At 36.6% G+C, this 25,315-nt stretch overlaps 1 protein-coding gene across 5 annotated transcripts in view; it reads left to right on the forward strand.

The window, feature by feature from the left end:
• The first annotated feature begins 358 nt into the window (after nucleotides 1-358).
• Nucleotides 359-25,315, forward strand: part of LOC145674387 (uncharacterized) — an 80,344-nt gene continuing 55,387 nt past the window's right edge. For 2 of the 5 annotated variants that reach the window (XM_081744365.1, XM_081744366.1), the window contains exons 1-5: nucleotides 359-807; nucleotides 2,554-2,673; nucleotides 18,755-18,840; nucleotides 21,285-21,368; nucleotides 24,512-24,595. In XM_081744365.1, the coding sequence (XP_081600491.1) occupies nucleotides 2,667-2,673; nucleotides 18,755-18,840; nucleotides 21,285-21,368; nucleotides 24,512-24,595 (261 nt within the window). In that variant the 5' untranslated portion in view covers nucleotides 359-807; nucleotides 2,554-2,666. The remainder of the gene's footprint in view (nucleotides 808-2,553; nucleotides 2,674-18,754; nucleotides 18,841-21,284; nucleotides 21,369-24,511; nucleotides 24,596-25,315) is intronic. The other 3 variants (XM_081744362.1, XM_081744364.1, XM_081744363.1) reach the window with 2 other exon arrangements.

The raw sequence follows: 25,315 nt of genomic DNA on the forward strand, positions 1-25,315 counted from the left end.
TCAATTTTCTCAAATTAAAAATTAAAAATTAGCTTCAAAATGTAAAATCGAATATATATATATATATATATATATATATATATATATATATATATCACAAAATAAAGATGATGTAGAATCAGCATGTAATGTGAAAGAATAATAAGTAATTATAATCTCTATAGTATTGATATCTCCCATGTGCAATATGCTTAAATCAATATATTATGGACATCGTAGACCCATTAATTAATAAATATTCACATTTTCAGTGTTGAATGAATTTGTCCTAATATCTCGCAGGGTGCTGAATCTGACAAACATGTAATTCATGACGATTTCTGAACGTTATCACCTGTGTGAATTTGCCTGCCACCTACCGGTAAAATAAAGTGACAAATTTCCGAATAAGAAGGAGGGAGCGTATTACTGTTTGTTTCTTTGTTAAGTGTACTTTTATGGTCTATTGCCGAAGTGAAATCAAGAAACTACCTTGTGAAATCTTACAGTTTTCGTCCTGCTACGAACAGAGTGAAAAATTAATTTAAAGAACTGCTTCAAGAATTTCTTGTGTAGAAATAGCGCTTTGCACTTCAATACATATCGCGTATATTTTCTCAGTGCCTGCAAGCATGTCTCAAATCAACTGTTGCACTTTTGTTGTAGTTTGTGTAATGAACATAAAACGTTCAATAAATGATGGACAGAGAAAAAGAAAACCGTGGCATACCAAAAAACGTGTCAGAAAAAAAAATGAAATAATCATCTCATTGTGTAGAAAATTGTCTTTCAATTAAAAGAAAAAAATATGTATTCAATAATAAAAAGGTAAGTATTGTTAAAACGTAAAAAGTATTAAATTAATACATAATTATTTTTTTTAATATTAATACAAACATTCTTGAATTTGTACTAGTGTCGCCGAATTACAGTAACCATCTCTCTTTTATCATGAAGTTACCAATAGATTTTTTATGAAGCTTAATTTTTCGAATTTTATTGTAAAAGTATATAATTCTTCTTCTATTAAATAGAATATATATTAAGTAGAAGATTGTTGAGTTTTCTAATTAAACAGAGAGGCATCTTATATGATTATTATGTTTAGGGTATTAAATAGAGTTGCCAAATGTCTAAAATCAAAATATAAGGAACGTTGCCCCTTCACCACTAAAACAATTCATGATTGAACTTACTTTCAGTAGTCCTATGTCATTATATGTGTACAAAAATATTTTCTAAAGACCAACACAGGTATTATAATTATTTTCTGTGTATAATTTTTTTTCTCAGCCCATATTGAGAATAACCATACTATGTTTTCGCCAATACGGGTATATAATGGTAGTAATATCTACGAATGAAATTGCATTTTTAGTGTGAAAACAATATTCCTGATAGGGTACGTAATCATCACAGTCAAGGAGGGGTGGGGGCAGTAGGGAGAAAATAAATTCTTCGTACTGGAATTCTTTAACGTAAAGAGTCTATGCATTTGAACACAATTTCTTTTAAACAGTAGATAAATAGACACTCGTCTTTCTATAGTGCCGCCATTCCTTCTCTCAGCCTGTACTGTGCATCCACCGACATTTAGATATTAAGCAATTGATTATCGTAAATTTAAAGATCGGAACATAATTATTTAAAATTAAAATTAAGAATTGTTAAACTATCTGGGGTTAATGGTTGAGCTAATGTATCTTATAGGTGGTGGTGTATAGTACAGAAAAATGTAAAGATGCTTGATAATTATATATGCATTAGTGTGGTTAATTTGCGAACTTTTGACAATAATGTAATTTTGTTCACCCCCTAATAACTTATTAGTGGAGTGTTTTTATTTCGAAAGTGTTAAATGAAGGGAAATCTTTCCGGTGTCCCGCACTTTGCCCAAGCGCATTTCGGTACGATTTGTTCTGCTGGAACGTAGTACCTGTGTGGCTTAGGTTTTCTCACGAAAATTGAATTTACATACTAGATGTGGGAAGCCTGTTTTTTGCCTATTGAAATTACGTAGATTTATTGTTTGTTTTGCGAATCTCGAGTGTTTCGACAATTCAGCATCATTTTTGTTAATGAGTCTGGTTGTCATTGGTGCGTGGGAAATATTTCCCATGTAAATTACGCATCTACTTTTGTTTTTTCTAATTAATTTAAGTTTACCAGTGTGCTAATAGTCTATTTTCGCTTGCTACATATTTCTTAAATTATAGCAATATTGATATGAATGGCGCCCACTCCAATGCCTTCAGATCCCTAAAAGTCTTTAGGGATCGATTTTAAACATATCACAGTACAAGTATATTCATTTCGTTTATAAGCTACCACCGGTAATTTACACTTGGAAGGCGCGGGTTAACACGAATGTGCCGATGTAATACAACCGCAGGAGACGTTTATACATTTTCTTAAAAAAAAAAAAAAAAATACATAGATAGACTTGTCTTTTTCTAGTACCGTTACCCCCTTCTCCTAGCCCTAGCCTGTACCAACATTTAGCTATTAAGCAATTAATTATCGTAAATTTAAAGATTGGAATGTAATGTAATTAATTTCTGAATTTCGTTTAAGTAGCGGAAAATGTGTGATCAACAAGGAAATTTTCCAACCAATGAAGAGATGTGACACGATAGCTGGTGACAGAGGTTCTGCCACCACTGACGGCTGTCAAATAAAGAACGTGCATGAACAGTAAGTTGAAATTAAAATTATAATTATGAATAATATTAGTTTTGAGCATTTAATCTATAGAAATATACAAACAGGGTTAATCCTCTTATCACTGAGATTGTTACCGGTATAAAGTTAAATGATATTAGGTATAAATAATATAAATTAGATATTACAGCTAGTGTTGCTGTGCAATCTGCCGGTCTAGGGTTGGAAGTAAAATTATCTTAATGATGCAAAATAACTGTTAATTGCGAATTGTTGATGTTACAAAGAATTACTTAATATGAAAATTGTCCAAATAGTAGTAAGCGAACAATTGAATAAAATTGTGAATTTAAAAATTCTACAGCTTATCCGGGTACCATCTTGTATGGCTATCACGTGTGTGCATTCATTTTGCACTTTTAATCTCCAGTGCATATTGTTATTACATACAAATTTCTGTGCGTACGAGAGAAAATTATCATGTCAGAATGACAAGATAGATCAAAATAAACGTTGAAATAAAATATGGGCCAGGTTAAGAATTTAGTTGCCTCTATTTGCAAAATTTACAGGTAATGAATATCTCTTGGGTATGTGCCAAGAATAACGTAGGGTATTATGTAAAGTAAGATAAGTGACGTAAACATTTTATGAAAGGGTCCCCATATTCCTAATCTGTATAAAGATGCAGATTCAGTATGAGGGGGCTGTTTTTGGATTTACAGGAAAATTCTCCTAATTCACATAGATGGAATTATTTCCTTTTTCATTGTAATTTTGAGTTAAGTTCTGTTAAGCCCTGCTGCGATAACTAAAAAAAATTAAGGTTTACTGGGAGAAATAAGTGAGTGTGGTTGTTGTAGAATGTGATAGAATATGAATATTAATGATAGTGAAGACGGATCTATTTTGCTATGGCGGACGGTACGACTGAAGGTTCTATCCCATTGTGGAGGAAGTATATTGAGAAAATGCCAGATATTTGTGCGAGCTATGATTTGACAGTGTTTTGTTTTGTGCAGTTACTTCCCAACAACAAGGAAATCCGCTGAAATTTTGCGGAAGAGACGGATTAATGAATGTTAAAGCGCGATGTCGAAAGAGTAGGAAATGTGCTATGTTACAATTTTGGTAATTTCTATTCACATTCGGTTAGTTTAGGGTAGGGTTGGTTAGTTTAAGTTAGGTTAGGCTAGTTTAGGTTACGTTAGGTTAGTTTAGTTTGTTATATTAGTGTAAGAGTCCGGCGTAATTTTCCAAAAAAATGATAGAATTTCGCTTATTTCTACTAATATTACGTTAGTTCAGGTTAGCTTACGTTAGTTTATGTTAGGTTAGGTTAGATTTGGTTACGTTATGTTACGTCTAAGTACTTGCATCACTCATTTCTCCTGTAAATTTTGTGTTTTTTACGTGCTTCTGGACCCCTTGTACTAAACATACCCCAAAAAATATGATGAAGTGATGTCTTTCTGTGTACCAGGCAAAGCATGTATTTCCATGCCATACGGAGTGTCCGGATAATATTCGTTTGTGAGAATGCCCACCGTCGCTAACGCGCCTGATCCATGTAGAAGCACCCGTTTGCTGCCGCTCTGGCTCCTTTGCTGTGGTCCTGATCTTACTGCGTAAGGTAGTATTCATGCTTTTTAGTACCTATATGGCACAAGCTAGTCGGTGTTTTTTTTTGTGTTTGCTTTTGTATCTCAGCCCTCCTAAAGTCAATATGCATCCAGTAATGAACTTGAACTAAGGCGGTAACAGTGCATTCGTGGTATGGGAAGGTAATATCTCGTAAATGTAAGCGTGCCCCCCGGAAATAGGATGATACTCTGAACGAAACGTACCGTAGCCTTACCTACCGTATCAGCCAAAACTGGCAATGCCTTCAACAGGCAATTTTTAATTTTTTGTCAATTGCTTTTATTCTTTAGGTGGCAAGGCTTAACGGGATATGTGCCCTAGTACTTACTTTTCACTGTTATTTTCTTAAAGAATTGCAAAATAATTAGATATGTATTAACAATATGCGTGCAAACTGATAATATTGAACGGTTACCCTTAAAAAAACGACACACGAGCCTGTGCTAGGTGGACCCTGAAGGAAAGGCTTCTGGTGCATGTTAAGAATAGTTCGGTAAATTACAGAGAAGGAATGCTCTAACTTTCCTTTATTGAAATGATTCTTTGAAGGGGCCGGCCGCATCAGCGACGGTGTGAATGCACATAAACGAGGAAAGTGCAACAAAAACTTGATATCGCATCCACCCATTTGCACCTACTATTGCCGTTGTAATGGTTTCACACTTGTAAGCATAAAATACTGATTTTTGCAGTCTGCATAAATACTCCGATTGTAACAGTTAGTATGTTAGACAAGTTTAGCACTTTTACGACAGACTATTCTTAAGCTGTAGGGTAGAAAGAGGCTTGTGGTTCCTTGTTATTGCGCGGCAGTGTGTTCGTACTGTAACAAGCGCATTGGGAATAAACTTCATAGAAATTTATAAAGCACCTCCCTTAGCAACTTGGCACATGCCCAAATAACTGTGATAAAATGGGTAATGTCCCGACATACTTATTTGCCTGGAAGAACGCACCAACGTGTGCTAGGTGATCCGTCCAAGCAAGATTTTTATGTAATTATTCAAGGCAAGGCAAAGCTCGTGAAGGAAGATTCTGTTGTGTTATCATCTTGTTGCCACATGGGTGAAAATTACATACATAATGATAATATGACTGCTCTAATGCGATTCAAGACTGTTATGTTCTTGGCGCAACCCCAATTAATTCTGTTCAGATCGCCAATGTGCCGCAAACTGATATTCCTTGAAAGCAATTACTCGTGCGAACAAGACGGACAACCATGTGTATTTGGTCACTAAAAGCACGATTTTATCTGTTTGGTTGAGCGCAAGGCCAAGTAGTGAATTTTCCAAAAGCGCAGGGGTGCCTCTGTAGGGAGAATGCTTATTGACGAGAATGTGAACCCACCAGCATTGCCAATTCCTAAACTGAATAGATAGAAATATTGCTTGTAGTGACCACCTAGCAATGGTTGGTGTGTTTTCGCACGAGTAATAGTATTTTTATAATATGTCACTTCCAGCATAATAATGCCCTGAACCGAATACGGTAGTAATCTTACTTATAGTTACCAGCTAGCTCACACGGGAACATCCCACAAGTTATCGCTCAAATCTGATTGCCACATAGCACATCTGATACAGCATCATGAGAAATAAAAATGAGCAAAATTTAAGGTGCTATGGACCAGAAGGATAGGAGCTACGGGGATTCAAAATTTGAATATCCCAAAAAAAAATATCGGAATTATGAACGTTTAAAGTGCCGTTCTGAAACCGTTAAAGCAATCTAAACAAAAGTTTAACAATATAATGAGAACAAAGTGCCCTACCGAAACCACAAACAGTGTTGCCAACTCAGCATAAAAATATTTTGTTTGAAATAGCACCATATACAAGTGTGCACAAATTGACAATGCACTATTATCACTAAACATAACAGTGAAGTACAGTGTTACACACTGTTGGTACAATGTGGAAGTCAGGTATGTGGCAACAGATAGTAATAAAGGAATCTAGGTCTCATACTATGAATTTAGTTCTAATGCATTACACCGATAGTATAACAGCAAAATGTCTGCCGTGTCACAAACAATTGATGCATTTGAAAAACGAAATTGAATGACGCCATGTTTACTTCTTGTGTCAGCTCCGAAGCTATACAAGACGGGACCTATAATGTAAATTGGTATCCGAACCACTATGAAAGAGAAAGGTAAGAATGAAATGTAAGGTGAAAAGTACAAAAACATGTCCGAGGCGGGATTGGAACACGCGATCCTTAATATGTCGGTTGTCTAGCCTTCTAGGCTACACCGCTATCCGGTCCGATTAAAAACGAAATGAGGTAGTAATAAAATAATTATATTTCCAATGTGAATATGATAATATTATAGTGTACAAATATAATCATATGTTATGTAGCAGAGGAAGTAAAAGAATATGTCGCTTAACACGAAAAACATAAACCAAGAAAGTGCTCTTCCAACTATAGATAAGAAAATCTGGAGAACTAATTTACAGAATTAGGAAACCTGTAGGCACGTGTTTCGCGTGTATCGTATTGTTTTCGAGAGTTGTCTGCTTATTCACCGGGAACACAGAAGTATAATGCTAAGCCCTCACTTTTTTTCTAATGCATTCCTTTATTGCCATCTGTCGCCACATATCAGACTTCTCCATTGTACATTTTCAGCACACGTAGTTCCAACAGTGTGCACTACACTTCAGTGTTATGTTTAGTGATAATAGTGCATTTTAAATCTTCCCCCGCCAAGTGATCTTTGTGGTTGACAAACATCATGTGCGTGGTTTTTCTCGGGGTTCTCCCGTTTCCTCCCACTTTCTTCATTCCACCATTCCATTCATTACTCATCATCACCGTCTCCTTTAGCCTGACCGGTATAATCGTGGTACGTAAAACTCAAAGATTTTATTTTATTATTATTATTATTATTATTTTTTTCATTTTAAATCTGCACACTTGTATATGGTGCTATTTCAAACAAAATATTTTTATGCTGAGTTTGGAACACTGCTTCTCCTATGGCAACACTGTTTGTGGTTTCCGTTAGGGTATGTCCATGGTAACTTCTGTTACGTAATGACGTATATTTTAAAGAATACTAACCACAAATAAACTTAAAAGCTCCACTTTCTTTTAAAAAAAGGAAAACTGTCATACAGATAATTACCAAATATCGTCATTTTATATGATACAGCAAACCTAGGAGAAAAGAAAATACTATGGTATCTCACCTTACAATTTTTTTCTATACATTCAGAACCTGTGATTTTTCAGTATATTTTCTTTTGTGCTGGCATAGCTATATGCATGAAATTACTATGTAAGATAGGGACGCACGTAATTTAATTATGGCAAAAATATTAAATTTTTATTTACATTTTATGACTACTTATTTTAGTAGAATATGCAGAGATTCGGGTAACTCACGTTACATTTGTCAACGATCTTTTATTATTAAGTATAAGCAACATACATTTATAATAACTTGAAATAAACACAGTTTAATTAAGTTGAACATTGAACTTTACTTTAAGAAAAGGTTTCATTAGTTATATGAAATTTTACTTGGGATACCGACAGAAACAAATAGGACCTATGCAATAATAAATAAAGCTTGTATAGCATAATCAACATTAAAACTTAGTAGATTAAAGGTAACCTACGGAAAAAAATAAGAAAATAGTAATTCTCTGGAAAAAAAAATTAATGATGCCAGCTACATACAACTATATTTTTATCAAAAGGACAACTTGACTAAAAATTATAACTATATTTCTTTCATGAATTTTTGTCCCTGTTTCCGTGGACATGCTCTTAGGGCATTTTGTTCTCATTATATTGTGGAACTTTTGTTTCGATTGCTTTAACGGTTTTCAAGATATTTACTTTAAACGTACATAATTCCATGATATAATTTTTTGGATATTCAAATTTTGAAGCACCATAGCTCCTATCCTTCTGGTCCATAGCACCTTATATTTTGCTCATTTTCATTTCTCATGATTATCTACCAGATGTGCTATGTGGCAATCAGATTTTAGCGGCAACTTGTAGGATCTTCCCGTGTCAGTGTGGTACGTCTTGTTCGACGGGTTCCCGCCAAGTGAACTTTGTGGTGAACAAACACTGTGTGTGTGGGGGGGGGTCTCGGGGTTCTCCCGTTTCCTCCCACTTTCTTCATTCCACTATTTTATTCATTGCTCATCATCACCGTCTCCTTTAGCCTAACCGGCATAACCGTGGGACGTATAACTCAAAGATTTTTTTGTTCGTCGGGTGATCTTTTTTTGTGGAATATCAGTTTCCTGGCAAATTGCTGGCCTCTTTGGAGTTATTTGAAATCTCGTGTACCCTGAATCTAATGAATGAGTAGTAAATTTAGACACTTTCGTTGTCAATTTTTGTGCTAGTTTGCAGAAGTTACATTTTCGGTTCCAATCAATACGTCTGCTAGGAAAGGGAAGTAGAGACCGAAATGTGTTTCACTTTATTTTCATGTAGATACAGGGTGTATATTGGTCACGAAATCAGGAAGTGGTAATGAAAGTCAAGAAAAAGTCACGAAACTTAACTTTTGGGTCACGATTTGTTTTATCTGTACAAATATTAATACAAACTGGACAATTTTGTTCTATAAAACGTTAAAATGCACGACCAAAAATGTCTATGGTCTGCTTTAGACGCTATATAATCAGAAGCAAAGAACTCTTTTATCACATGCGTGAAAATTCGGCCTAATTCGCACCCAAATTTGCTCTTGAGAATGTTACGTAATTTTATGCTTTGGTAAAGATAAGGTCACGAATTTTTTTTTTTTTTTTTTTTGAATTGTTGTAGACACCCTAAAATATATTTTCGTCCCTTCTTTATCTTTGATGTATTTCCTGTTTAAAATTCCATCTTTCGAAAATTTCAACTTTTTTATTGTTATAACCCCAATTCAAAGGTCCATATGTAGTTCATGTCGTCAGAATCCACCGTAAACAAATAGTGCAGGAAGCACTGGTGCAAATATATTTTGTTTAACACTTCCATATATAACATCTTGCTTGTATCGACAACCTAGCATATATTTTATCTTTGAATTTAAAATAAAAAAAAGCGCCCCAATTTTTAATCTCTACCCTATTTTATATATATATATATATATTTCGTATTTATATTCCCACTTACAGCAATTTGTCGTTAAAAGCAATGTGCATTAAAATTAAAATCGTGAAATAAATTGAAAAATGGGAGAACCATACAAAATAGCGCCCAGATGAGTTCTAGATTTCTTAAGTTCAGAGTTCTGTTCAATTTTTCACTATTTGCAATTTATTATTTGGAGAATTTTAACATTAAGTATTTTTTATAACACATGCGGCCGGTTGCACAATATTTGCTGAACTAAAAAGTTAACCGAAACTGAACTTCAGCCAAGCGTCAGATTTAAGCAATTTTTGTTGTGGAATCAATTTTCAGGTGCAGCTTTTTAAATAGAAGTTCACAGGAATCTAATAACAGTTCAGCAGAGATTTTCAGTTAAGATGCTCTTTTATTTTTAGTTCATTTGCTTTGATCGGTGTTTTTTTGAAACACTATAGTTGGAAATGAAATTAGTTTAACACTTTGTGCAAAGCAAAATTCATAACCATTGTATAGGAAGAACAGAAAGAAGTCTAGTGAAAAACTAGAGGACACAAACGGTTTTCTGAACGTGAGGAAGCTAACTAATTGCCTGTAAAAGAGTTTTGAATTGTTTTTACAGTTGAAACTGTTTGTAGACATAGTCTCTGTAAAGGTCACATAGCAGGAAAGTGCATATGTAGGTGGAACAGACCGATGTCCAAATAGAAACTAACAACCTGCCGTTGTGTTTTAGAATTTGCCCTAATAAGAATCGGTTTGATATAACTTTCAAAATGTTCATTAGTTTTATTTATGTTTTTATGGCCCTTTCCAGGTTAAGTTTAAGAACACCAGTGTAAATTCTCAAATAGTAAATTTTGTAGAAAATAAAGAATTTGGGTGCACCATGCATTGTTTATGGGTTAACTCTACTGCACGATAGTTCGTATCCTTATACATACACGGTAACTAAGACTGATATAGAAGAGTTGCTGACAGATTACGTTGAATCTTTACGGGCAATGTATGCACGTTGCAGTGGTGCTGCAAATATCTTCAAAAAAAAAAAAAATTGCTAAGTGGTCAGTACGGGCTTATATTTGATTAACCCACGTCAGGGCAGAATAAAGCAGAAAGTCTTGTGAAGGTGAGTGCGTAGGGAGCAGGCGCGTTAAAGAAGGTGCGTGTACGTATAAAGGAAGACATTTTTTTCAACATTTGGTAATACGATTTTTTTTTTCCTCACAGTTGAAAGTAGTGCTATTCTTTGCGACCGCGTAAGGATTCCAACTGAAATGGCTTATAAAGTTAACTTATTCACATGCATAAAAGTTATTGTTATTATTATTAGTATTATTATTAATGCTGCCTGCTCAGTTGCACTAACCGAGGATTAATCTGTAGATAGGGATAAAACTAAAGTATTCATCGAAGCGAAGATAATATGTTGCGCCAACACTGATCTGAAGGTTATTTCTACGAATGATCGGATTAAGATATATCATCGAAAACATTATTAGCGTTTTGTAGGGAATCACAGCAGGGGCGTCATTTAGGAGGGGACAAGAGCCCCCTCCCCCAACAGTTTGAGAAATGCATATATAAGGGGCAATCAACTGAAACCCGTTTAGTGGTCGTAATTCATGAAATAAATTTTATTTCGAGCGGAAGCTTGTACACTATCTAGAGGCGTCTATGGTTAGCATGCAGTAAAAATATTGTTCAGAAGAAATCACCATGAGCGTTGAGACACTTGTCTCACTGTGTCACTAACTTACAAATGCCGTCCATGTAAAATTTGGATGGCTGATTATCAAAACAATCACGCACAATGTCCTGAACCTCAGCGTCAGACTGAAATCTTTGACATTTCAATGCCTTCTTTAGATGCCTTTGACCTTTCAATGCCTAAAGATGTGAAAGTCACAGGGTAAAAGGTCAGGGCTGTAGGGCGTGTGTCGCAACATTTCCCACTTGAATCGTTGAAACAAATCCTGCACTTGGTTTGCAACGTGTGGATGCGCATGCAACACAATGACTCCAGCGGTCAATAAACCAGGCCTTTTGTTTTTGAAGGGTCTCCGTAACTGTGTCAAGGTCTGACAGTAGCGTGCGGCGTTGATGGACTGTCCTGGTTCCTTGAAGTCGAGCAATAATGGTCTATGGCAATCAAAGAACGCAGACACCTTAACTTTCCGGGCCGCAGACGGTTGCGTCTTGAACTTTCTGGAACGTGGAGATGAGGTGTGTTTCCACTGCATACTAGAAGACTTTGAACTCAGTTTAAAATGATGGTACCAAGTTTCATCCTCAGCAACAATTTGCAGCAAGAAGTCGTTATCTTCCAAATGGTAACGTGACAAATGTTCAATGGCGCAATCCATACGCTCCAAATTTTGGTCTTCCGTCAACGCCCTGGAGATCCACTGCGCGCACACTTTATGGTACCCCAGATCTATCACAGTTTTCATGATCAATACCATAACTCATGTTTAACCCATTCGGTATGTATTGAATACTAATGCGTCTATCCGCAGCTATAGCCGCATTCACCTTTTTACGCGTGTCTTCTGTGGCAATAACATGGGTTTGACCAGGACGGGGATAATGCGTGGTTTGTTCACGTCCCTTCCGAAACATTCTGACCCAGTCCACCACTATTGTTTTGAAGACGCATGCATCACCATACACGCGTTTCATAAGCCGGAACACTTTAGCTGCTTGACAGCCTTCGGCATTCAGAAACTGGATGACGGCACGCTGGTCCTGTTTGGACGGATTGGGTATCTTGAACGCCATCTTTCACTCGTTATACTTGCAAAACGGAAACACGTATCAACAACATTCCTACATCCAACGCACAGGGACATTAGCTATTACACACTATTAAACAAACGACATCCTCCTACACACTATACTAATAATACATGGAAGAACGGGTTTCAGTTGGTCGCCCTTTATACTTTAATCGAATGTCTACTAATATACTAGTACAAAACGTGAAATTGTTATGTTGGTATAGCTCTTGCACCCCTCCCCCCCTCAAGCGAAGTCTGAAATGATGCCCCTGAATCACAGCTGTAATAAGTTGTTCTGTGATTATTTCAATCGTCCCTAAGGTAAGATTGATATTTGTAATGGTAATTTGTCATTACCGACAATGAAACCATTATAAAGTACCAAATTTGAAGTACTTGTTATTTATTTAATTTATTTATTTATTTACTATAGATTGTGAAATGAAGAATTTTAGTTTTTGGTAGACACCCAGTACAGGTGGACACAGTACCTTAATTTGTGTTACATTTAAGGTAATTATCTATGCGGTGATGAGATCCTACCACATTGTATGCCATTCTCTGTGGCTGAATTGTATTTTATAGCATTTGTTCATTTAACAAACTTCTAGCATTTAGAATCTTATAATTTGCTGTATTTTAGTTGAATATGCCCTTGATACTGGAGGATTGAGCGTGCGGAACAGTTAACTGTGTACGTCATAAACTAGAATTGCTCTCGTTCTGGCATTAAATTTGCTGGCACGTTCTACAAATTTTACCCAGGTTCTCCAATAAAACTTGCTTTGTGGTGCACTGTTAATCGAAGAAAGAAAAAAAAAAAAAAAAAAAAAAAAAAACGAAGTGCTGACGTGCTTTGAAGAATGAGTCACGCACTAACTTTTTATTTATTTAGTATTTTTGTTTCGTTTACCACCATGTTTAATTATCTGTTACATATAATTAAGGTTTCAAAAGAAGTGGTCAAATTTACATTAGCGACGCTAGTTGGTAACATTATGCAAACCCGATGGTGGATTACTAAAATAAACTTTGTTTACTTAGTTACAAGTGCCATATTTACGTAGCTGCTGCTACTCGCTGAAGTGGTGCTACCAACTAGCGATGCAAATGTAACTTGGATTTCAAAAAAGTTGATAAGCTAGGGTCGCAGCGGGGTTTTCTTATTGCGTAACTGTTAAATGAAATGTCATAGTGTGACGTGCCATGCGGTGAGTTAAAGTAACCTAACCTACTCTACACTACCCCACCCTACACTTCAGTAAAGTGCCAAACATTGGATTTAAGTAAAGACAGTATTTGTGTGTAATTTAATGTAGTTTGCTGCCGAATATTGTGTAAAAATAATGGGTTGTTTCTCTCAAACCCATTTGCTTGGAAATGTCCCTTGAAAGGCCGATAAAGAAATGTGATCTGACAGTACAAAGGGCTTTCTCTATCCCTCTCCCTTCAATATGTGGACACCAGATATAATTCATTAACCATAAAACTAAACTGAGTGCTCCTAATATTCTGAAATATCAGAGAGTCAGCTATTTTTTCAGTATTTGATACGGCATTTTTTTTTTTTTCTTTCAAGTATGTGTTTGTAATTGTCCATTTGTCCACCAGTATTAGGATAAGGATATATTAGCGTTCCCGAGGAGCGAAGGTCTTCGCTCGCTTTCTTTCCATATCTACTCGTTTTTTCACGAAGCTTTGCAGCTCTTGTAAACAACGCAGACGGCAGTGTGTAAATGTTGCCAACTAACAGACTAAAAAGTTTATAGGAAACCTCGAGCTAACAAATTAAGAAACAAACCGAAGACCGAGAGATTGAAAATGAAATGGCATGGACTTCTGATAGATTACCAACATACATTTTCTCTCTCCTGAATCTTTGAAGCAGCATATAAATATAGACAAAGAACACTAGGAAGCATGGCTGCCCGCAGCGGGGAAGGGGCAAAGGGGATGTTGCCTCCCTGGGTTTTGAAAGGTTTTTGGAAGTGCATGTCAAGACATACTAATTTGCTTACTTAAATGTTATAACACTTAATATATTCATATTAAATATTATAGTATCTGGTATTATAGATTATTTACTGTAGTTAATAAGCATACGGGCGTAAATAACTGTTGTTTTAGTTGATGTATTATGTGCCCTCGTGCATCAAAATATTGTGTATTCGCGACTGAGTTTGTGTGTCGGTCTTTTGTCCTCCCCCCCGTGGAATCAGTATTTTACCTCCTTGAAAAAGTCCTGCGGACGTCCATGCCTGGAAGCCGGGCTGAACAATCTCTTAAATTTTCCCTGTAACTGCAAATCATGGCTAATTGTGGTTGACCATAAATCTTCGTCCTCTGTATATCAGAGAGTTCGCATTAATGGTTCAAAATATTCAATCTATCACTACTAAATTTTATTTAGCCTGCCCATAGCGTCAAGGGATAACATGGAAAATTAGAATCAGAGCTATTGGATCTTACTATGTTCTCTAGTCTTTGTTGTCTTACTATAGTTATTAGCTTGACTAGCAGATGTACTAAAACATGTGCTCTTTTACCCCCATCCATTTCAAAACTGAGTTTCGGATCACTACGTGACTCTCAAGTAGAGCCAAGAGAACATGTGGATCAAGTAATTGTTCATTTTTTAAAAAAAAAAAGAAAGAAAGAAAGATATTAATTATTGAATAGATCACAATTTTAGTATCCCTTGAAGATTTTTTCAGATATTTAGTTACTCCTGAGAACGGACAATCATTCTTGCGATTCTTAAATGTTCATGTAACCCTTAACATACCAAGCCTAACTCGTCAACGTTGTTTACCAAGTTGGGGTCTTCTGCGGACCCCAAGTATTATTTTAATTTCACAACATAGTATTGCAACTCAAAATTATTATTTTTTGGGTGTCTAAAAGCATACCTAAGTTAAATGAGCATTGTTGACATCAAATATTATGTTTACTTGAGCAATATTCAGTTTTTCGTACAATTTTATACTTTTGTGTTCGTAAATCTGACATACAAATTTAACAATGGAGCTTTTACCTTTTCAAATGTGTTTTTATTTTTTGTATTTTTTTAACGAACGCATCGTTGATATAATTATGTAATAGATAGTATATTCCAAACGGATGCAGTACACACATAAACATCCAGAATAAATTGATTATTATAGTTGCAGGAGTATCACCAAATATCGCCCTCTGGGGTTCCTAGAGGACCCCGCTTGGTATGTTAAGAGTTAAACCCGATCGTTTCTTTTAATCGATATGCGAATTATAACCAGGGGTAAAAGTGGGAGAACGAGGAAGAACGCCATCCCCGACCTCGGAAAAATATGTACGACGTCCCCCAGTTCTTAAGAAATTAAAATGGGCAAGGATAGGCGGGGGAACGGCGTGACGTCATGCCGCTTGCTACCGTACCCCTGCCTTTTCAGATTCACTTTTACCCCTGATTATAACATACAGAATTAACATCAGACGTTACGCTACTTCGAATCGGTGAAATAGCTCTTATCTTTATTTCTTACTTATCTTTAAAATAATAGGCCAACAACTTTTTATATAAAATGAAAGGCTCTCCAATTATCTGAAGTATAATGCATTTAATATATTAAATAGAAATTTAGCACAAGGGCTCAGTTTTTCCTTTGGGTAACACAATGAACATTTGCATCCCAGTTCTCTGAAACTGACTAAACAGTCTGACTACGATTCTTCACAAAAAAAAAAAAAAAAAAAAAAAAACGAAATATAATCAGAAGTGAGCAACACTTGCAATGAGCCAAATGACCATTATTCTTCCATAAGAAAATAGTCCCTAAGAAATTCCACTTGTTCAACCTAAGCAGCAATTATTGTATTTTTAAATCACACTAAGAACATTTTAGTTTCAATTAAAAGCACATCTCTATATGTGGATTGACATCTTACACAAAAATTTAAATTTAACAGGAAAACAGTTACACCCACTGACAAATACGCAGAGCGCGCGCTATATTTGATGATGGCCATGCAGGCAGGAAGGTTACCAGTGAAGGATTACATGCACGTGCAGAAGCAGAAATATTGCGGGAAACAGACGAAGCATTTTCTCCTGCACCAATCGCTGAATACTCGTGTGCGGAGTGATACAAATTGCGTTACGCGGTTTGTTTTTGAAGAGTGCAAAGGTTTGTGAAAAAGCGATTAGTAACAAAAGTTACTACATGCTACGAGAGTCAGTTTTCAGTTGTTACACGCACTTTTTATCCAATCATAACGTACGATAATACATGATGTCATGGCGTAAGCGTCATAGTTTTATCCAACTTCCTATTATTCGTGGACAAGTTAATCCTTTATCACAAACTATTGGTGCAACGATATAAGGCTCTTGTCCAAAGATAAGATACTCAACAGATCATCATATCCGATTGTAATCATCGATTGGTGCAACTGAGCATCACAGATACACGTAAAAAACTACAGAACCGTTTATCTGGTGCAAAACAATTCCTGGAATAAAATCATATCCTCAGAACTTTTCTCGAAGATAAATCTGAAGTGGGACAGCGAATCCGTATTGATCCAGATTTCAGTTCCATTTTTTTTTTTCATTTTACTGCAAAAAAAAAAAAAAAAGCCTCTTCTCCAATGAACATCGTGCACATCAACACTAATTCGTATTTTGTATATATTTAACCATTTGTTATTTTGGGTTTGCGTTATCTAAAGAAGAGGAAAATGATGTTGAAATGAAGTTCGTGCACCCTTTTGGACTGGCTCCAACCTTTTACTGGCCTTGTGAAAGAAAGAAAAAACTTATGATAGTTTCGATATCTAATATTGTTTGTTCTGTATACTCCCCCTCTACCAAAGATAGAAGAAGGTCGTGTGGGTAGAAGTGTTGCATTGTAGGGTGTACCTGATTCTTTAATACCTGCAGGTACACAACGGATATCTCGTTGTGATCCATACACACCAACGGTCCCAGTCCATGCCAACAGAAGCATCCCCCCCAAACCATACAGCCCCGCCCTCACCTGCCTGTACAGTACGCACCAGGCACCATACACAAGGGGTCCTTAGCTTCGTGCTGTTGGTGCCACATATGCAATCATGTAATCAGCTGGGCTGCTGGCCACATTTTCTTGTGTGGAGGGGTGGTCGTATTTCAGTGAGCACTCAGTTTATATGTCATAATATTTGTAGTTTTTAACTTTTATATGTATAAAGAAATGTTAGTTGTAGAAAAAAGTTAGGTTAAGGTTGCTGCATGCAGGCCCGTATCCACGGGGGGCAAGGGGGGCCGGGCCCCCCCAAACTTTGACTGGCCCCCATTAAATTTTACGGTAGGCTTGCAAATGAACTATCATATAGTGATGAAGTATAATATGATTGGGTCGGGCCCCCCCAAAATTTTTGGGCTGGCTACGGGCCTGGCTGCATGTATGAGTCTTCTTTTCCGGCAAAAGTAGTGCGCTTTTTGGGTCATCAGGTGCTATTTTTTAAACTCTCTGAATTACTAGCGCCTCCAGCGAATATATAAGAAATAGCTCGTAGCTCTCTCGAGGAAACTCTAGAGGAGAAGGAAATAATGTATACACGCAGATCAAGAGGGAGGAGCTAAAGAAAGGAGGGGACTTTAAGGAGAGAGGGGAGTTATTGTCTACTACTTGCACATTATCAACCACAGGTGCGACAAAATATTCTTGGCGCGTAGCAAAATTGAAAACTTTTCTCTTTCCGACTGTTTCCAACTGCAAAAGTGCTATTTATTAGAAAAAACAATTAATCGTTCTTAAAGGTATAATAGTTGAAAAAAAGAAAGAAAAAAAAAGCATTTATTGAAACAAGGGCAAACAAGCATCTACGGTATTTGTGTGTCTGTATGTGTACTAGGCTTGAAAATCACTCCCGCTGCTTATGATTAAAATTAGTCGTAAGTGAAGGAGTGAATTTACTGCCCTTAGGATTTAAAATAAAATAGATTTTAGTAAGTATAGAATGCCTATTTATGTTCTTTGAGGCTTTCTTATTATCCACACAGCTTGGAGCTGAAATCAGTCAGAAATTAAATTGCACAGCTATCGATAACTATTGGTTTGGTTTGGAATTAGTGTGACTGTGGGATTGAGGTGTCTATAATAAGGATTAAGAATATCTAAATTTTTTCGCTTAGATCGTTTGAAGTTTGCATTTGAGCGCTACTCACAGAGTGATAAGTTCTTTGCATTATAAATGAGATTATAGTGTGCTAGAAAATTTTCTTTCGTAATGTGTATTGTTTTACTTATAAGTATTTTGGCATCACTGCCCGGGTACTTCCAACAAACTACAAAGCTTCAATGCGGTACGGTTTCTTACTAATCATTTCTTAATGTTTGCTGTTCATGAAGAGAAATCTTTTCCCGTTGTTGCTTTCCTTTCTACCTCTCGCAGAATTTATTCATTTTTTTAAGATAATGTATCCGATTTCTTTCTAAAGTTCATGTAGTGCTTGATTATCTGTCACACTTTGGATACCGGAAAACACGAGAGACATTTTCTTATGTATATCAAAGACGATATTTCTCTTACGAACCTAATTTGTGAATTTCCAATCTTTTTCTCTTTTGTAGACATGGAAAAGAAAGAAATTAGTGATGTTTTGCGGAAAGAGACACCTGTATCACGAAGAACGTACGTTATGCCACCTCCCCCTGTGGTATGTATAGCAACTGAGGTTTCAACAATATTCAAATAATTAGAATTAGATAAGTACTTACTTTTCAATGTATAATAAATTAAGTTAACTGTAAAGAAGACCTAACAAAATTTAGCACGTTGTCCCTCTGTCTCCTATGTGTGTTTAATAGAACGAGTATTTACAATAACTCCTGCAATTCAAGGGATGAATTTTCATTCATAGTGTGCACGAATTATACTAAACCACCTAGAGTGTAATAATTAGAGACCGTATGTTTAGGCAGTAAAAACGTGGAAAATAGGCACTTAAAATTTTAAAAAATAGGCACTAAAAAAATAACTCGACATAGTGAAGATAAAACCTCAATACAATTAAAAGATAAATTCAGGTCATTGATAATGTTCCAAGAATATAGAAATATACCTGTTTGTTAATATATTCTTTTACTGTGTATAACGAAGCTTAGCATGTATTCCATGCATATTTTTTAAATACATTCTATACAGCACTTTATCACTACACATACCAGTCCAAATTTTAAACACTTTTTGAGTACACACATCAGTACAAAGTTTCACGTCATCGTATTACTGCAAAAAGCACTTATATTTCTCGGAAGAGGCAGAATCCTTTCTTGAAACACTAAATTATATATGTTTCCCAATAAAATCTTATTTTGAAGAAAATGCAGGGAATAGGCAACATTAGTCACTAAACCAATTATTTAGGCAGGAAGGGGCGAAATAGGCAAGATAAAATTGGCTTAAATTGAAACTATAACCCCCATATAAACTTTAAATCGTTATTTTTGATAATATCTTCAATATTAAAGAATAGACATTTTGCCTAACATCCGGTCTCTAATAATAACATTGATGTTAGACAGACAGGAAGAACAGTTCAAACCAGTCCTGAACTTGTAAAGTGATCCTGTAGTCCAGCTCTCTATAATTTTATTTTAATCTATTTTAATATTTTATTTTTATTTTAATACTAGCTGAATATACCCATTCTTTGCACGGGACAGATTAACTGAGCAAAGAAAAAAACATCGGTCATTTTCTACTACTTTTACATATCCCGGTAAACGCCCCCTGAGTTCTCCTGGTTAGAAATTAAAAAAAAAGAAAAAAAGAAAAAAAAGAAAATAAACGCTTTGCCCCCAGGCGATAGGGACTGTATTTTGAAGTGGGAGTATTACCATTCAACTCAGCAATCGCGAAAGCTATGAATTTGACACTAATATCGGTCATTTTGGATTATTTTACATGTCTGGATGACGCCTATGGCCCCCGTTGCTTAGCTAATTGGGGCTAAATTTCAAAGTAATCGCGATCTTGAGTTTCATCATTGAGCTCAGCGCCCAAAAACTATGGATTTGACAGTAATATCTGTCATTTTTGATTATTTTTACATGTCTCGATGACCCCTATGATCCCCGTTACTTAGCTGATGGGGGCTAAGTTTCATACTAAACGCCATCTTGAGTTTCACCATTGAGATCAGCGACCCCAAAAACTACGGGTTTGACACTAATATGGGTCATTTTGGTTACTTTTACATATCTCGGTAAACCCCCTGCAAGTGACCCCCGGCCCGCATACAATAGTAGCTGAATTTGCAAGTTATCGTTAATGGAAGTGTCACCATTGATCTCAGCGACCGCGAAAACTATGGGTTTTATACTAATCTCGGTCATTTTGGATTACTTTTACATGTCTTGGTATCTCCCGGGTTCCCCAGGCCCGCAACCGAATGGAGTGAATGCGATCGGAGTTTCACCATTGATCTTAGTGACCGCGAAAATTATGAATTTGACACTAATATCGGTCATTTTGGATAATATTTAAGTCTCGGTAAGCCCCTGCAGGTGACCCTCGGCCGGCATACAATGGTAGCTGAATTTGCAAGTCATCGCTAATGGAACTGTCACAATTGATCTCAGCGGCCGTGAAAACTATGGATTTGACACTAATATCGGTCATTTTGGATAATTTTTACGTGCCCCCCCCCCCTCTGGTGACCCCCGGCCCGCAGCTGAATGGGATGAATGCGATCACAGTTTCACCATTGATCTCAGCGACCGCGAAAACTATGAATTCGACGCTATGAATCTGTCGTTTTCTACTACTTTTACATGTCATGGTAAATGCCCCTCTCGAATTTTGAAAAAAGCGCTTCGTCTCGATCTGGAGCCTGGACTAAAGTACCCTTGACCAAAATTTGGTAACTCTCGGTCGACTCGTCTGGTTCCCAGGCCGCACACAGACCGACAGACAAACACGCACACACACTATTTCATTTATATTAAAAGATATTTTACTTGTTTACTTTTCTTTGTTCCATGCTTTTTATATTGGATTTTTAAAACTATTTCTCGCGATTCGTAAAACGAACAGCTTCATGAAAGTTACATTTCTAATTCTGTATTTTAAAGTTGCCATATTGTTATATTTTTGCAGTTGTGGAGAGAAGGCAGGATCCCGTCAACGCCTACAGGGGTGTTGCCTGAAATGATTCATATGTACAGGAGGGTGCAGATGCAGGTATGTAATATATTTCTACCCCGTGCTTTTGAACCATCTTAGGATATCAGATATTGTGGGTTACACTACGGAGAGATTGACAAAATACCACACATCATTTTGATTACTGAATTTCTTAGTTTTTAACTGCTCTGGGGGTAATTGTTACTTTGATCTTTTTTTTTTTGGTATTTGATTTTTACCAAAGGCTTTTACATGTGTACACTTCTGTTTACAAAAACCTACAATCCCTTTCAGAGACTAAATAAAAAAAGCTTACATCCATCACAATTCCCTCAGATCTGTAATTGCATTTTTCCTCCGTTCTTTATATAGACACTACCTGTAAGAAGTAAAGGGTTATTATAAATGATTGAAGCGATTTCATAAATTCACTGTAATTGAGATATTGTAACAAAACTCAACAGTACCGTAAAAAAACTAAGAAAGTTTTGTTTGTTGCATGTGTACTTCAGATTTCTCCCACAAGAGCGCGGCAGTGAGGCAAGATGGCGACAGGCGCCGAGAAAGCATTTCATGTCATGACCTCCACGCTCTTCTGACCTAACCCCATGCGTATACTTTTTTTTTTTTTTTTTTTTTTTTTTTTTTTTTTTTTTTTGCATGGTGTTACATGAAAAATTCAGTGTTCACACCTCCTCTCCCAGCAAACCTGCCAGAACTGAGTGCCCGCATCAACAATACTTTTGAACTCATTGATAGGAACATGCTGCGGCGCCGAGTGTGGGAAGAACTTGATTTTCGGCTTGATGTCTGTCGAATCACTAAGGGGGCACATATCGAACATTTGTAACTGTTAACAAAAACTTTTTGAGTTTTTCTGTGTGTGAAAAAAAATTATCGCAATATGTACAGTAATACAGTTATTATAGAGCTGTGAAATCGCTCGAATCATTTATAACTCTGTACTTGTGCCGACTGTAGCTGAGCCTGGTGAGGCAATGAGTCTTCGTAAAGAACTTTTGAGAAACTTGAAGATATGATGAAATAATTGAACGCGCAATATTTGTTAGACATGTAAATTTCAAATTTAATGCTTTGGTGTAGCATAAACTGAATGTGGACATGTTTGAAATGGGGGCTGTCCATAAACACGTTAGCGTAAAAGGCAGTAGCTTCATTTACTTATGTTGTGGGTGCAGGTAAATGTCAACGTTGCATTTTCGTTTAACATTGGGTTCATAAAGAGTGTACAGCTCAAACCGCTCGTCCGATTTAAAAAAATTCCTTCACTTCAGATTGAAAACATCATATTTGAAGACGGTTTCTCCTCTTACGTTTTGTTGTAACTCTAATAATAACAGTTACTCTATGTGAGGGGACTTTTGAGACACCCTGTATGTTGGGATATGCTTTAGCTTATACGAGATCACTACAGACGTGGGAAATCAGAGAATATTGTCTTTAAGATATCTCATATATTGACAATAAACGTGGTAGGCTTTTCTGTGTCTTCTACGAGGGAGGATCAAATGAAAACCTTAAAAGTGCAATAAATGTTAGAATGTAACAATGAAAAGGAAATCTTACCTCTTATTTTTCAACGTGGTCCCCTTGACGTTCAATGCAAGTATTCCACCGTTTCGGAAGTGCATGGATACCTCGGTGGAAGAATTCTTTTGATCGAAATTGTAACCACTTGTGCACCGCATTTTTCACCTCTTCATCACTATTGAAATGTTTGCCGCCCATCGCTTCTTTGAGTGGTCCAAAAAATGAGTCACTGGGGGCAAGGTCTGGTGAATAGGGTGGATGAATGAGACACTCAAATTTGATGTCATCAATAGTCTCAACGGTCAAACGGGCATTATGTGGTCGGGCGTTGTCATGCTGTAGGAGTACTCCTGAGGACAAAAGTTCTCGCCGTTTACGCCTGATTGCAGGGCGAAGTTGAATTTTGTGCATGTTTGACTACGAGGCACTGGTTACTGTCACTCCTTTTTCCATGTACTGTTCCAAAATTATTCCATTAGAATCGCAGAAGAGTGTGAGTATGACCTTTCCTGCTGATGGTTGAGTGCGTTTTTTTTTTTTTATTATTTTTTTATTATTATTATTTTATTTTAAAGAGCTATGCCACCATTCCTTGCTCGCTTTCTTGGTTTCTGGTTGATGATAGTGAATCCAGGTCTCATCGCCTGTAACAATCCTGTCCAGAAATGAATCACCCTCGGCGTTGAAACGACGCAAAACTTCTTCACAGGCGTGGACGCGACAATCTTTCAATTCAGCAGTCAACAGACGTGGGACCCATCTTGCTGATACCTTATTGAAATGCAGAACATAATGCACAATGTGTTGAGCTGAACCAAAGCTAATCTTCATTATTGTTGCGATTTCTTTCAGGGTAATACGCCTGTTGTCCTTTACAAGCTGTTCCACTAGCGCAATGTTGTTGTCGGTCACTACGCGGTGAGCCTGTCCCGATTGAGGAGCATCCTCCACAGATGTTACGCCATTTTTAAACTTCCTACACCACTCGTATACTTGCTGCAGGGACAAACACGAATCACCATACTTTGCTGCCATCCTGCAATGAATTTTAATTGGTTTTACACCTTCACTACTCAAAAACCGGATCACCGAACGCTGTTCTAATGCGGTGCATGTGGACAGTGGGGCGGTCATCTTGAGACTGCTCCTGTGCTGGCGCTTGTTTGGCTAGACTCTTCTGCCACCTACTGAAGAAATAGAATACTGTTAGAAACAGTATTGCGAACTTTCAAAGCAATAGCACAACACTTGAAATTTATAAAAGACTTTTAAGGTTTTCATTTGATACTCCCTCGTACAATTCGTGCTTGCCTATTGTAATTTCGTAAGTATTAATTACATTTAATCAAAATGTAGCATTTATTCCGGACTTTTAATTAATCGAACGAAGTAACTAAACATTTGATAGTATAGATCTGGGTTTTTCGAAGTATTCCGTTGGGTTTAATTTTAGGAGCAAATCAAATAACCAGAATCTTCCAAAGTTTCTACGGCAAGGTGTTTAAAATTTTACTCATATCTCTAGCTCAAATGAATCATCACTCTATCCAATTTAACTGTTTTATTCTTTTTGATGGAAATGACTATCTCTCGCATTTTCTTTGCATCCTCCATGCAAGTGATTCTTAATATTGTATCTTCCGTTTCAGGTGAGACGTATTGATCAGCAAGATCGTCAACGCATGAGACGCAGAAGTGGCCAGAGAGGAAGGAGAAGCCGAGGCGTACCCCCTGTAAGTATACTGAAAAAGCTACTACATGAAATTTGGGACATCACTAAACCTACGGATACTTGCCCACCAAAAACTCACATGATCTTGAATCGAACAGGAACCCTTGCATCAGAATTGAACACTTTGCCACTGGGGCACAATCTCGCTCGCCGGGCACGTCTGGCCTGACCAAAACATCACTGTCCAAAATCTCGTGGGACGAAATATCACCTTAGCGATTTCTTCCGTGTAGAATGTTCATAATATTGATATATATTAGGGTGGTCCTTAATTTTCGATTTCCGAACTTCTTTGCTCCCAACCCCTAAATTGGTTCCATGTCGGACCAAATTAATCTGTGAAAAAAATGGGCTCAATCGAAGAATATTTAACCGACCCCCAAGGGACCTAAACATCTGAATGCATTTACAATGCATAGTATATGGCAAAAGTTTGTAATAAACTCTTGTAACTTAAAAATGGCTGAGGGAAAGAAATCATATCTTGGATAGAGGTTGTAGAAGTAGATCCATACCTGATACTGAGTAGTGACCGAGATGAGGCATATCTTTACGTCCAACATCTTGGATTCGGGCACAAAATTTTAAATAGAAATGACCTCGTATGATATATCATTTTGAGGTAGTTTTGACGACAAACAGATGTCTGCCTTTATTTTCCACTTATCTCTGAACATGTAATAATTATCAACTATGGAAAATAAAAGCTCCGAAGTAATAA

Source organism: Thermobia domestica, chromosome 17 (assembly GCF_964235325.1).
Source record: "Thermobia domestica chromosome 17, izTheDome1.hap1.1, whole genome shotgun sequence".
Taxonomy (NCBI): domain Eukaryota; kingdom Metazoa; phylum Arthropoda; class Insecta; order Zygentoma; family Lepismatidae; genus Thermobia; species Thermobia domestica.